General features: G+C 42.3%; 1 protein-coding gene across 19 annotated transcripts in view; it reads right to left on the reverse strand.

Annotated features, from left to right (window-relative positions):
* Nucleotides 1-12,781, reverse strand: part of Trol (terribly reduced optic lobes) — a 163,972-nt gene that overhangs the window by 83,052 nt on the left and 68,139 nt on the right. For 2 of the 19 annotated variants that reach the window (XM_078187353.1, XM_078187349.1), the window contains exon 1: nucleotides 3,471-3,778. The exons of 15 other annotated variants lie outside the window; for them this stretch is intronic. In XM_078187353.1, the coding sequence (XP_078043479.1) occupies nucleotides 3,471-3,579 (109 nt within the window). In that variant the 5' untranslated portion in view covers nucleotides 3,580-3,778. Of the gene's footprint in view, nucleotides 1-3,470; nucleotides 3,779-8,829; nucleotides 8,980-12,781 lie in introns of those variants that run through there. 2 more of the 19 variants (XM_078187351.1, XM_078187350.1) reach the window with 2 other exon arrangements.

Here is a 12,781-nt window from a genome sequence, read left to right on the forward strand (position 1 = left end):
GCAAGTGGCCGCCGTTGGGTCTAGCCCGTGCCCAAAATTGGTCCGACGGCGGCCAGGTGGGTATTTCGAAGTGCACGGGTCCGAGGTGTGCGAGTGCTATAGCAATCGCACGATCGGAGGTGGAGCGCAATAGCTTCAAGTCAGCCGTGGAGTCGAGGGCGCGATCCATCCGCGCGGGGGCGGACACAATCCTTAATTTAATTCAGCGTTGTTTTTCGGCGCACGTATCTCGAATTTGTTTCGGTTAACGAGAATTTAGAGCGCGGACAATTGGTCTCCGGCTGGGAAGGCGAGCAGAGCCGGCACGCAGCGAACCTCGCCCCGTAAATAGACATAATGCATGACCTTTAAGCGGGAAGCAACGATTGTTTCATCCCTGAAAATGATATTCACGGGCCGCCAGACTAAAAGGACTCCGGGGCGCGCGCGTGCTCCCGGCCTCCTCCCGCTCTATCCCCTTTCCGCTGCTCTCTTCTACTCGCTTCTGCTCGCCTCTGCCCTCCGGCGCCCGCCCTTCTGTCTCCTTTTTTCCGCCTCTCGCGCCCGCTCGCTATGCTATTTTTTAGCAAGAGAAACAGCACCACGGTTTACCCTGAAAATACATCGCCCGGCCCCGGCATCATGCAATTAAACGTGAGTATGCGGCCCGGACTCGCGAGAAAGGCCGGCATACAGGAAAAAGAAGCCGCGAACACCGGGAAACAGCGGATCCCCGAAACAAGCCGACGGAAACCGAGACGCCGGGAAATTACTGCCCTTCGATCGGCCATCCTAAATAGCCCAATTACGGCCTAATTCGAACGCGACGAGTGTCCGTAATATATTAATCGCGAACGTAACGATAGTTCCGTGTTGATTAGTGCTTCATTGGATCCGATTAGCGGCTCCGAATAAATCCATACTGAGGGGGTCGAACTGAGGGGAGGGGCAACGTGTCGATCGAAATCAGGAGCTAATTTAGGTCCGAGGAGGTTGCACACATCGTACAAAACAATTGCGAAATTAAACGAAGTAAAATATAAAACTTTATAAGATATATTGTAGATCTTTCGCCATCACCGACTTTCACTATTTTAAACATTTAGGACAGTTTTTACGGGCTGAATAGTATATAAATGAGGACAGTCTGAAATATTTGATATCAGAGTTTGGTAATTCGAACGATCAGAATTTGTTTAAGACAGGCATTTTTGTATTGAAATCTCGTTGGAAAAGGTACAGTAAAGCAAACGGAGCATATTTTGATTAATCGACAGCTTTTGAAAAAAGATATACACTTTTATATATTTTCTTAAATATCCTACATTTTATATGCACCAACCTAATACAAGACTTACCATAAGTAATCGTATCACCTTTTCCCAAATTGTCTACTATTATTTAGAAGTTCAGGTCAACTACAGAGTATTTACTTTTATAAAAGCAAACCGCAGGACTCGAATAACCATATCTTCTCTCCCTGAATTGTCCAATCTTGTTTAGAAATTGAGGGACAGTGGTGGAGAACTTACTGTATAAAATTCTCTACTTTAGTTTAGAAGTTAAGGGACAATTAGAGAAAACGTACTATGTAGAAATGAACCGCATTGCTTCTATAATCGTACCATAACTTCCCAAATTGTCCATTTTTTTAAGAAGTTAAGGAGCAGTTACACATTCAAAAATTTTTGAAGGAAAGGTCATTCGAAAGTTATAGTAGAGCAGGTGGTCGACCTTGTCCTGACGCGAACTACAATAATATAAAATAGACAATATATATTATACTATACAATTTAAGAAACATAAGTGATCGTAATTTGTTCGAATAAAACATCTTTTTCTGAAATTTCTTATATCTTGAATTTGTAGCTGACCAAATACTGATTAACTTTTGTTAAGAACATCTTGTAAGACCTTTCGCAACACCCTGTATACATCCTCTACATACATCCTATACAGAACAAGAATATCTCACGAACGGAAACTAATTACGGAGAACCATAAAATGGTTTTTTGATACTGAGTATATAGCACGACTCTAACCCATTCTCCGGTTAACTCGCCTAAACCGATTTCCGTGATCCTAATTTCGTCGTTTGCGTTTAAATAATTAATCGATGTTGATCGAAACTTTATGCCGCAGAAAACCAAACATAGAATAGTAACCGAGTCCAAATACGGACATAATCGCGGGCCAAATTAGAACCTAATAGAGTCTGCATCGAGCGTCTTCGCGCCGGTAAATCGGTGGCAGTTCCGTCAAAAAAAAACACGATAAACCAACAGCCGCGGACCGATCGAACGACCTCGACATCGGCTCCGGACAATGAGTAAATTCCCGCGGATGGAGATCCGGGACTCGACCGGATTCAAGGCGTTAATCTCCCCGCGGTGTTAACCCGGACGTGGAAACAATCGCCCCGGCGCGAACAGAACGGGAAAATTTGACGCGGGTGGCACACGCGCGCCGCGCGGGTAATTGTTTCGCCACCGACGTGACACCTCGGAGACTTACATTGAAATTCGCTTGGAAATGAACGCGCGCGCGGGCCGCAGTTTTCCCGACGGCTCCGGTCCGCGTCGAGTTAATCCTCCCGCGTCCCGGAAAACCGGCTCCAGTCGGAGTCTCCTTTCAGCCGCCAGTATTTGCGATATTTTACTCTTCGGAGACGATCAAAGTCCCCGTCGATACCGCGCGCCGCAAACCTGGATCCCGTTTCACCGGTTCCGTACAGCGGCGTCGCGTCCGAATGACAAAGCGACGATTAAAATTAATATCGATGCCCGATTAAATACCGGGTGTTCTCCACGCGACTACGCTTTTTGGCAAAGAGAAAAATGTTCCTGATAAGACTTAATCAGTATTTAATCATTTACAGTTTGCAAGGGAAAGAGTTTCAAGTTAAGAAGTCTTTCAATCGAAGAGATCAGGGTTTTGTTCACTTTTTAAATTGCATATTTTCTATTTTATTTCTATTTCATTCTTCATTTTATATTTACTTATATACATTTATTTTCTATTTTTCTATTTTCATATTTTGTTTTCTACATTTCACAGCGAAGTCTGAAATAATTTGGTTTAATTTCTGTCTCAACGTCAAAGTTATTTGAGTTTCATTGAATTCGTTTTCACACGAGCTGCAATAATTTTTTACATTTTTTAGAATAGAACACTCTCTTCTGAAACATTTTATATTGTAGACTATAGCTGGCCAAAAACTGGTCAACATTTATTTGTCATGTGACAGTTCTTCTCTCTACTTATACGATTACTGTATAAGATCTCTATTTGTTATTACTTCCATTGTAATAAAGACTTTCTCTACCCGCACACGTGAATAAATTATTATTGTCATTATTAAAAATGCTCTAAGCAAGGTGTTCCTTATTGTCGCAGAATATATTTCATCGACGATTCGGTGACATTCATTAAAGAACGCGTTGATGAACGCTGCGTTAATAAATAAGCGATAGCATGCTGGAAGATTTACCTCTGTTCCGCGGCCGATTTATTCTCCGGTCCCTCTGGGCAGGACACAACTGTGCCAGCGCGAGCAGGAGCACAAGGATTCCGAGGAATCTCCTCGCCGGATGTCCCATTTCACTTTAGAGGGCCGCTCACCGGCCTCGCATTTGTCGCGCTCGGTTCCCAAACGAGCGAGAGTCTCTTGTCTTTTTCGTGGGATCTTCGACCCGCGTTCACGGGGGCACAGAACACGAGAGAAGGGTCCCTCTCGACTACTGAATCACACCGATTAATCGATAGCCCCAGCCTCGAGTCCGCGGAGTAATTTCCCCAAGAAAAAGCCGCGGTAACGTGTCGACGCTGGGCCGAGAACGAAACGCCTCGTTCAAAATTCGAAACTCTTTTACGATTTTTGGACAATTTTCGACGTACAGTCGGGGATAAATATATATATATATATATATGGATAAATTGTATAATCTTTTCAAAACTGGACTAAACAACTTAAAGTTATCTTAGGTGGCAGAGGGATTAGTATATAAACGTAATAACTATATCACTTTCTTTTAATTTTGTTATTAGCTAGAATGACAAAGAGAAACTAAAAAACTCACGTTTCTCAACTTTTTTTGAGCCTATAAATTTAAACAAATGTGCTTTGCACGCCTCGGCAATTTATTCGCGATTTATTGTAAAAACAAATGTTCGATCAAGGTCTCCGTACTGTACTCAATCTTGTCACAAATGTGTTGTTTAAATTCTCATTCAAATAATGAAAAGGTTGAAAAACGTTTTTTAATTTTTCTTCTGATTTTAGGGAATAACAAAATTGAAGAGAAAATATTTTATTAATTTTTTAGTAGAGTATATCCTCTGACGCTTAAAAATCAAATTTAGGTAACTTGGTTTCATTTTCAAAGGGTTTTACCGATATAAAGGGTGTCGCCGAAATTTGTCCTCGACTGTAGCTGTTCTTTCGCGACCAGCATCGAGGCTGTACCGCACTGTCGGTCCGAGATTCCACGGATGATGTCGATTTTATTTCAGAGAAACTACATTCTGGTAAATAGACGAAGTTTGGAGAGGAAATACGGTTTTAAAAAGTGCTATGCCTTGATCAAGTATCGAGGTATTGCTGTAAAGCAACTTTTAGGAATTACTGAAGGATTCTATTGGCCTAGAAACCTGCTTCGAAATTCCCCAACTAAATTGCCGGAAAATCGTGACGAACATCTAGCGAAGCACTACCGAACAACGCAACGGGACACGGCGCACAGTGGAAAAAAAGTAATAGACCATTCGACAGAGATGAGATAGAAAGATGATTCCTTCTTTACGCTAAACTTAAAATGATCTAGAACATTATAGAGAACCTTGCGCAAACAATCTTCGACACTGAAAATTTATATTAAATTCGATGCTTTTACTATAAAATTAGATTCTTTTGTTAACTTGATATGAAAAATCGATAAATAAAATGTTGAATTATTTTGAAAAATTGTATATACGAAACATAGAAGAAGTAAAATTGTTGATATATTAGTTACAACTTATCGGAATGATCTAAGAGAGAAATAAAAATGCACTTGGCTCTTGCGTCTTGCAATTGATGCAAAAACCTTTTATTTTGCCATAATAAATAAATTAAAATTTTACAAAAGGTAATAAATTAAATTGTCAACGTCGAAAATTGTTCCCGCAACGTCGTTCATGAGTTCCTAAGAACATTTTAAGTTTCCTACAAGTGTAGATCACCTCTGTGTCGAATTTTTGCCGATGTATCCGCGATTTTTCCAGAAACTCGGTCATTTTCGCGAGCCGCGCAACGCGGCGGGAAGTCGGAGGGTGGTTCGATCGTTTGGTTTCGCAACAAACATATGCTCGCGGGCGTCTTTGGACACGTCGGTTCGGCTTTTGTCCGGTTGGATTACGAATTGCGGAGCAACAGAGAAAAAAGCGGTCCAAGGTAGGAATGGCGTGAGGGAAGGAGGGGGGGGGGGCCGAGGGAGGGTCGCGGATAGAAGGCAAAGAAATTGTGCAGCGACGGGGTCACAATAGCCGGTAGCGGAGCGTGCCACGGCGACACGCTGTGTTTTTCAATTATTTTTAATTATTTTCTGAAAGCCAGAACCGCGTTTGATGCACACACCGCCGCGCGCGCGTTTTCCCTCTGTTTCCCGCCGCGCCGCGCCGCGCCGCGCTGCGCCGACCGTTTTTCCGTATCGATCTCTCTTTTCTTCCTAGAGGGAATCGCGACCGAGGGAGAGAGAGAGAGAGAGAGGCGAGAGATAAAGAGAAAGAGAGAGAGAGAGAGAGAGAGAGAGGAACGCGTGTGCACGCTACGTCGACGTCCAATTTAAAAGTCCGCACCGGTGTCACCGGTGACCAACAGACAAAGACCTCAGGTCGCTGCCAAGCAGCGCCGGGCGGAACAGCGGGCCAAACGCGCTTTGGATCCGCTCGGCTACGCTCAGCGCCGGGCCGGAAGTACTCGACCACCTTCGGCGACCGATCTTTCTCGCCCACGAGAGCTACGGAATCTTCTCTGCCGGCCGCAGAATCGAGGCGAGTCCGACACTCGAACCGTACAATCGATAACTAGAGTTTTAACCTCGGAGCGGTGACGTACGCAAATTGACTGCTAACACCGCCTGTGATGTATGTCAAATTGACTCCTAACACTAGTGCCGATGCACGCCTAATTGACTCCTAACACTAGTGGCGATGTATGTCAAATTGACTACTAACACCAGTGGAGATATACGTCAAATTGATTCTATTAACCCTTTGCACTCGAGACCATTTTAATTTCAAAATGAAGACATTTGTTTCAACCTACTGTATTTCCATCTGGTATTACTGTTTTTTTTTTTTTAATTTGACACATGTGAAATGATTTTATGGGAGACTTCTATTGATTGATAATTTATCAAGTAAAGACAAGTTTAATAATGTGAACGTTCTTTTGAAGATAGTGATTTTTAGCGTAGTTTTAGAGTCGTTACTCGAGTGCAAAGTGTTAACAGCAGCGACGATGTATGAAAAATTGACTCAATGTCACTGCAATAGTGCTGACTTGGTGGTAAATTGACTGCGTATAAATAATAATGACTTGAAGTCAAATCGAGTGTATACTGGTGACTTGAAGTTAAAATGACTTTGCATCAATACCATTAACTCGAAGATAAATTGTCTCTGTAACAATACTGATAACTCGAAGATAAATGGAGTGTGTATCAATACTGATAACTCGAAGTTAAATTGACCCTGTATCAATATTGATGACTCGATGTTAAATTGGCCCTGTATCAATACTGATAACGTGAACTTAAATTGACTCTGTATCACTACTGATGACTCGACGTTAAATCGACTCTGTATCAATACTGATGACTCGACGTTAAATTGACTCAGTATCAATACTGGTGACTTGAAGTCAAATCAACTCTGTATTAAATAATAATAACTTGACTTCTGAAATCTCAGTTCCAACAGCTTGCGATCTCAGTCTAGAAAATTAAGATTTTAAATTAGAATTGTGAATTTTACAGTAAAAATTCCTGAATCATATTACAAATGTAAAATCTATGATACTCAAAGTCAGAAGTTTTGAATAACGTTACAGATGTAAGAGTTATGATACTCAAAGTCTACATCATCTTTGAATCACATTACTGATGCATGATCTATGGTATGGTATTCGAAGTCAGAATTTCTGAATCATATTGCAGATGCAAGTCGTTATAATACTTCAAGTTGAAATTTCTGAATCGCGTTACAAACGTAATACTTGTAGTACTTGAAGTTAGAATATCTGAATCGCATTGTAGATGCAAGATTTATAGTACTTTAAGTTCAAATTCCTGAATCACGTTACACATGGTAGTCATGTAGTACTTAAAGTCAGAATTTCCAGATCATATTACAGATGTAAGACCTATAGTATTTGAAGTGAAAATTTCTGAATCCTGTTACACATGTAACAATTATAATCCACAAAGTTAGAATATCTGAATCGCATTAAAGATGTAAGATTTATGATAATCGAAATCAAAATTTCTGAATCGCATTATAGGTGTAACATATACAATACTTAAAGTCAAAGTATCTAATACATGTTACACAAGTAATACTTATAGCGCTCAAAGTCAGAATTTCCGATTCCCGTTACACGCGTAAGACTCATGGTACTCGAAGTCATAATTCCGACAGTCAAGGTCTCAAGTCCGAATCGATGTAACACGGTGATCAGGAAACGTGTAGCGAACCGCGATTAAATTTGCAACGAGATTCCGTTTGAATAAGTTCGAACGACGCGAGGAACTGTCGGACAACTAAAGCGAATCGCATGTCGCGATAGCGGAACGAGACAACCAAGAAATTATTACGAGGAAGTGTCTTTATCTAAATCGTCGCCGTCACAATGTACAATACATCGATGCCGAGCAAAGTTATTACATCATTCTTAAAATAGTAATGAATTCACATTAGTCCAGGAAACGCGCGGCCCGCGAACCACGGCATAATTAGTCAACGAATTACGAATGCTAAGTACTCGTCAATGACGAGGCCACTGAAAGGCCTAAACGCGGCGATACTTTTCGCGTGTTCCCGATTGTCACGACTGCCACAATACACATATTTACCAGTAAACGGAGAGCGACGCTGTCTTCCTTCGTGACAATTCCGTCGAGAATGTTAATTAGCACGATACTCGACCAAAGCTGACGCGAATAATCTTTCTTATTTGCACCTTTTCTATCTATCCCAATCTTATTTCTGCCCTTCTTTCAACGCACTGTATTATTCTCTATTACCTTCTCGATATCTTTATTTTATATAACACTAGAAGCACTGAAAGCAACTGTTGCACGAATTTACAACAAACGAGAGATTTTCTCTGACTTTCAAAGATCATTCGAAGCGTATATAAAATAAATAATAAATTAGTCTATAGAATTTTAACAACCGCAAATTGAAAAATTAACGACCCATTATTTCGCTAGATGAACCTAATTATTCCCACCACTTGTTTCCTCTCCTATTCTCTATTTTATCACTTCTTCTAATTTTTCTTTTTGATATGACATTTACGCGACACGTTGTCACGTTATCGCAACGCAGGATTTTCTCTGCCGTCGATCGAATAAAATATTCTCGTTCTAACTAATGTAAAATGGAGTCGAAAGAGCAGTTGAAATCGTAGAAATTTTTCGAACCGGAGTCGTCGGTGATCGACGCTCCGCGGGCGCTGCGTTCTCCGTGGATCTAGGCCCGGCAAAAATCGGGGAAATCACTCCGCGGACTCGGGGGAGGATCGCGATTGCTCACGGAAATCCCGGGCGGAACACACGATCTGGCCGAGGGAAGCACACGCTTTGTACCTGATCGCCGAGATACGCGGAAGGAGCACACGCGCCGAGCACACAGAAATCGCGAGAGAAACCGTCGGGGAGAAATAGAAACGGAAACGGAGACAGCCGGAGACGAATAGCGATAGAAAGAGCGAGACGGGAAGAGCTCCAACTAGATACCGCGTTGCCTGAGCCTGACAGACTGGCAATCTAGTAGTCACCATGAACCGAACGAAGAACGGGCCACCCCACCTCCGCTGTCAACAAGGGAAGCGTGGTAGGAGGCACTAAGCTGCTTTAGATTTTTTTTCCTCCCCGGCTACGTCGACGCCGGCACGGCCGCGGCCCACCTTCCGCAGCGGTTTTCTCGTTCGACTGCGACGCGATCGAGGATTTCCACTCCGGCTACCGGTTACCGACACCCTGGGAACCTTACGGCACCCTTCGCTCCTCCGACGACCGTCCGCGAGATCCCTAATCTGTCGCGAACAGCTGCCTAATCGATTTAGGACACCACGACCTTTCTATCCTCGTTATTTTAGCACACTATGCGAGAGGCTCGCGGGTCGAGCTTTGCTCGCTCGTTCGACGCGGAGAATCTGCGAATTTCGAGGAAATCAGATGTTTGAAAAATATTTAACGTCGCGTTGAGCGTCGCCTCGGTCGCGTAGACGTGACACTAATTATTTAACAGTTTTGAAAATCCATTTTCATTGTAATGCATTTGGCTATGAGGTTATGGATACCAAAGGGTTTTAATGTTATCGATTATGATAAATTTTGACTTGATTAAATTTTAAATTAATTAAATAGCTGTAATTAAATTGCTTCAACTTTACGGAAGTTTTAGTGGTCGATTGTTTGCGCTGAGCTTGTTAGTATATTTGCAAAATTGACAAAGGTTTTGGTAACAATCATTGAACGAGGATCTTTAGGATTTTACAGACGGATTTTATAGAATATATAATGAAATTTAGAGAATTATACTTTTTAAGGAGGTATTAATAGCTCGATCCCGTACATAGTGTGTTAGAAACAGATTCCTGCAGCGAATCGTAATTTTTTCGGAGAACATTACCGGACCGAGCGTCTAATCTATAAAACCAACGACTGCGTAATCGATTTAAGACACCATGATCTTTTTCTGGTAATTTTTAGGACGTGGATTCTACTCTAGAACACGATCTTAGCGGATTTTTTGGTAGCCCTGCTTCGCCAATTATTAAGCTGCGGTTGTTGCTCTAGTGAGTCACGATTTTTCTCGTGGCTGCTCTTTGATAATTATTAAACCAAGGATCCAGCCTGCGAAACCAACAACTGCCTAATCGATTTACCACACTTTGATCTTCCTGTGGGACTTATTATAATGAGCGTTCTCTAATAATTTACGATTTTCGTAGATTTTTTAATAGACTTACTTTGATAATATATTGAAGACTTTCTAATAAATCGCAACTGTTGTGGATTGTCTAATAGATCTGCTTGGATAATTATTATGTTGGAGACTCTTTGCAAAATCATGAGTTTTGTGGACTTTTTAACAGCCTCGTTTTGATGATTGTTACATTGGAAATTCTATGGTAAATCGCAAATTTTCGAGAGTTTTTAAATAGTTCTGCTTTGATAATAATTATGTTAGAAACTCTCCAATAAATCACGATCTCTCTGGATTTTTCAATAACTCTGCTTTGAAAATTACTATACTAAGATCTCTCTAGTGAATCACAACTTTCGTAGACTTTTTCATAGCCCTGTATTAATAATTATTATGCTATGTACTCTCCAAAAAGTCACGTGTACTTTTAATGAATCCTTCCAAAGGTAATTATTATACTGAAAATATTTTAACAAATCGCGGCGTTTTCCAGGACATTTTGCGAACCATTCTATTATCATGAAACGATTGTGCAATGGTGCCAATAAATTCCGCAGTTCCAGTGAAACGACCGAACGATCTGTGCAGCGTATGGTTCCGAAATATAACGATCCACGAGGCTCAATGAAATCTATCACGGGAGCGCTCCATCGCACTCGATCTGTTTTGCATGTACATGTTGTCGAATTTTAAAGTGACCCGAGTTAAAAGAAAATTTGTTTACGCGACATTGGAGATGGTTCACGGTATCGCGCATCGACCTGAGCTATCGGCTGTAACGTTGAGCGTCGCGCAACGATTTTTTTTAGGGATAGCCGGTGTCGACGCAGGATCTACAGGCGATCCAGGGGATTACGCGGGAGTTCTCGAAATGCAACAGGCGTTCCTCGGTCTGGAAGCGGCGGGAAGGATTTGTAGACTTGTGGACACACTGGCGGCTGTCAGGTTCCAAGGATTTCGCTCCGTGATCGAGCATCGGCCGAGGGGATTCAACGATTTCGTTTCGGCCACGCCGAACTTCCGATAAGTCTTGTGAGAAATCTGGATCGAGCGGGTCGACTTAACTGGTCTTCAGTCTTTAACATTCAGAGTCGAACAGTGCGAAGGGAACGCTAACATTGTCGAAGATACGTGACGTTTAACCAGAGGCAAAGTCCTAGAGAAATTTGTTCGCAGACTGGTTGCGTTTCGAATTGAGTCTTGAGTCCACAGCTTTCAGTCTTGAATTATGAACGATTGAATTTTGTATTGAGTCTCCAACATGAATGTTAACATAGTTGAGGTGTATGATATTTAAGGAATGACGAAGTCAACATGAAATTCCTTCTGGATTTACTTAAAATTTTCATTAGATATTAAGTATCTGATATTGAGTATGATATTGAGTTTAATATTGAATTTAATACTGAATCTAACATTGAGTCTCTAATATTAATATTGATATCTTTCAATGTCTACGGTATTTAACGAATGATAAAGTCCAACAGTAATAGTTCCTAATCCAACAGTACGTCTTAGATATAGTCTTAAGTTCTTAGCATAGAGCTTAATGTTGAGTTTAACATTGAGTTTCTAACATTAGCATTGACATTTGTCTTCAATATTTAACGAACGATAAAATCCGACAACAATTTTTCCTGTCTACGCCTACGTCTTTTTATCACTAACATTCAGTTTAAAACATTGCGTCCAACATTGATCTTAACATAGAATCTAACATTGAATCTGGCATCGACTTCAACATTGAGTCTCTAACATTAACATCGACATTCTCCAAAGTCCACGACATACGCGAGTAATAAAACCCAACAACAATTTCGTCTACTCTACCTAATGCTTAAATCGAGTCTCGAATCCCGCAACATTGAATTAAACATTGAGCCTCGAACATTAACACCACCATAGCCAAACCCTACGTGAGATTTACCGACCGGCAAAGTCCAACAAAAATATTTACCCTGCATCCGTTAATTCGAACTCGGATCGTCCGATAAATCAGAAAACGAACAATCAACCTCGTACCGTCATCCCCCAACCGAATTACAAATAAAACGAGCACGGATCAGAGAGCGTGCTTAAAATATTTGGGAAATCCGGCCAGAACGTTCCGCCCGAGCCCCGAGAAAAAAAAACCACTGTACCAGAGATCAACGACGCCGATCTAGTACCGCAACTGTTCGAATCAATGAACTCGCGTCTCGCGATCGGAAACAGAATCGGAATCAGGATCGGATCAGCGGCCGAGCGGTCGACCGAACCGCGTTGTTTCGACCGAGTAACTGTCGAGAGAAGCGTGGGAGGTGTTGCAGGTACCGCGGCTCTCCGTGGCGTAATGGGAATATCAGGCGTCGCGACGTCAGGCGTTTGCCGCGCTCCGGCTCGTCGGCGTTGCTCGGCGGTGCTCGTGCGCTGCCGCGGCGCGCCGTCGTCGCACACCGAGCCGTGAGCCAAACCGCCAGGAAAATTGAAAACCCTTCGATTATTCCGAGTGGCCGGGAGGTTTTATCGCGGCCTAAATCCTCCACGGATTCCAGCCCCCCGCCCGCCCCCCCCCCCCCCCCATTCGCCCTCTCCGCCGCGCCTCAGCCGCCTGCAATTTTCATGAAA

This window comes from Augochlora pura, chromosome 7 (assembly GCF_028453695.1).
Source record: "Augochlora pura isolate Apur16 chromosome 7, APUR_v2.2.1, whole genome shotgun sequence".
NCBI classification, from domain to species: Eukaryota; Metazoa; Arthropoda; class Insecta; order Hymenoptera; family Halictidae; genus Augochlora; species Augochlora pura.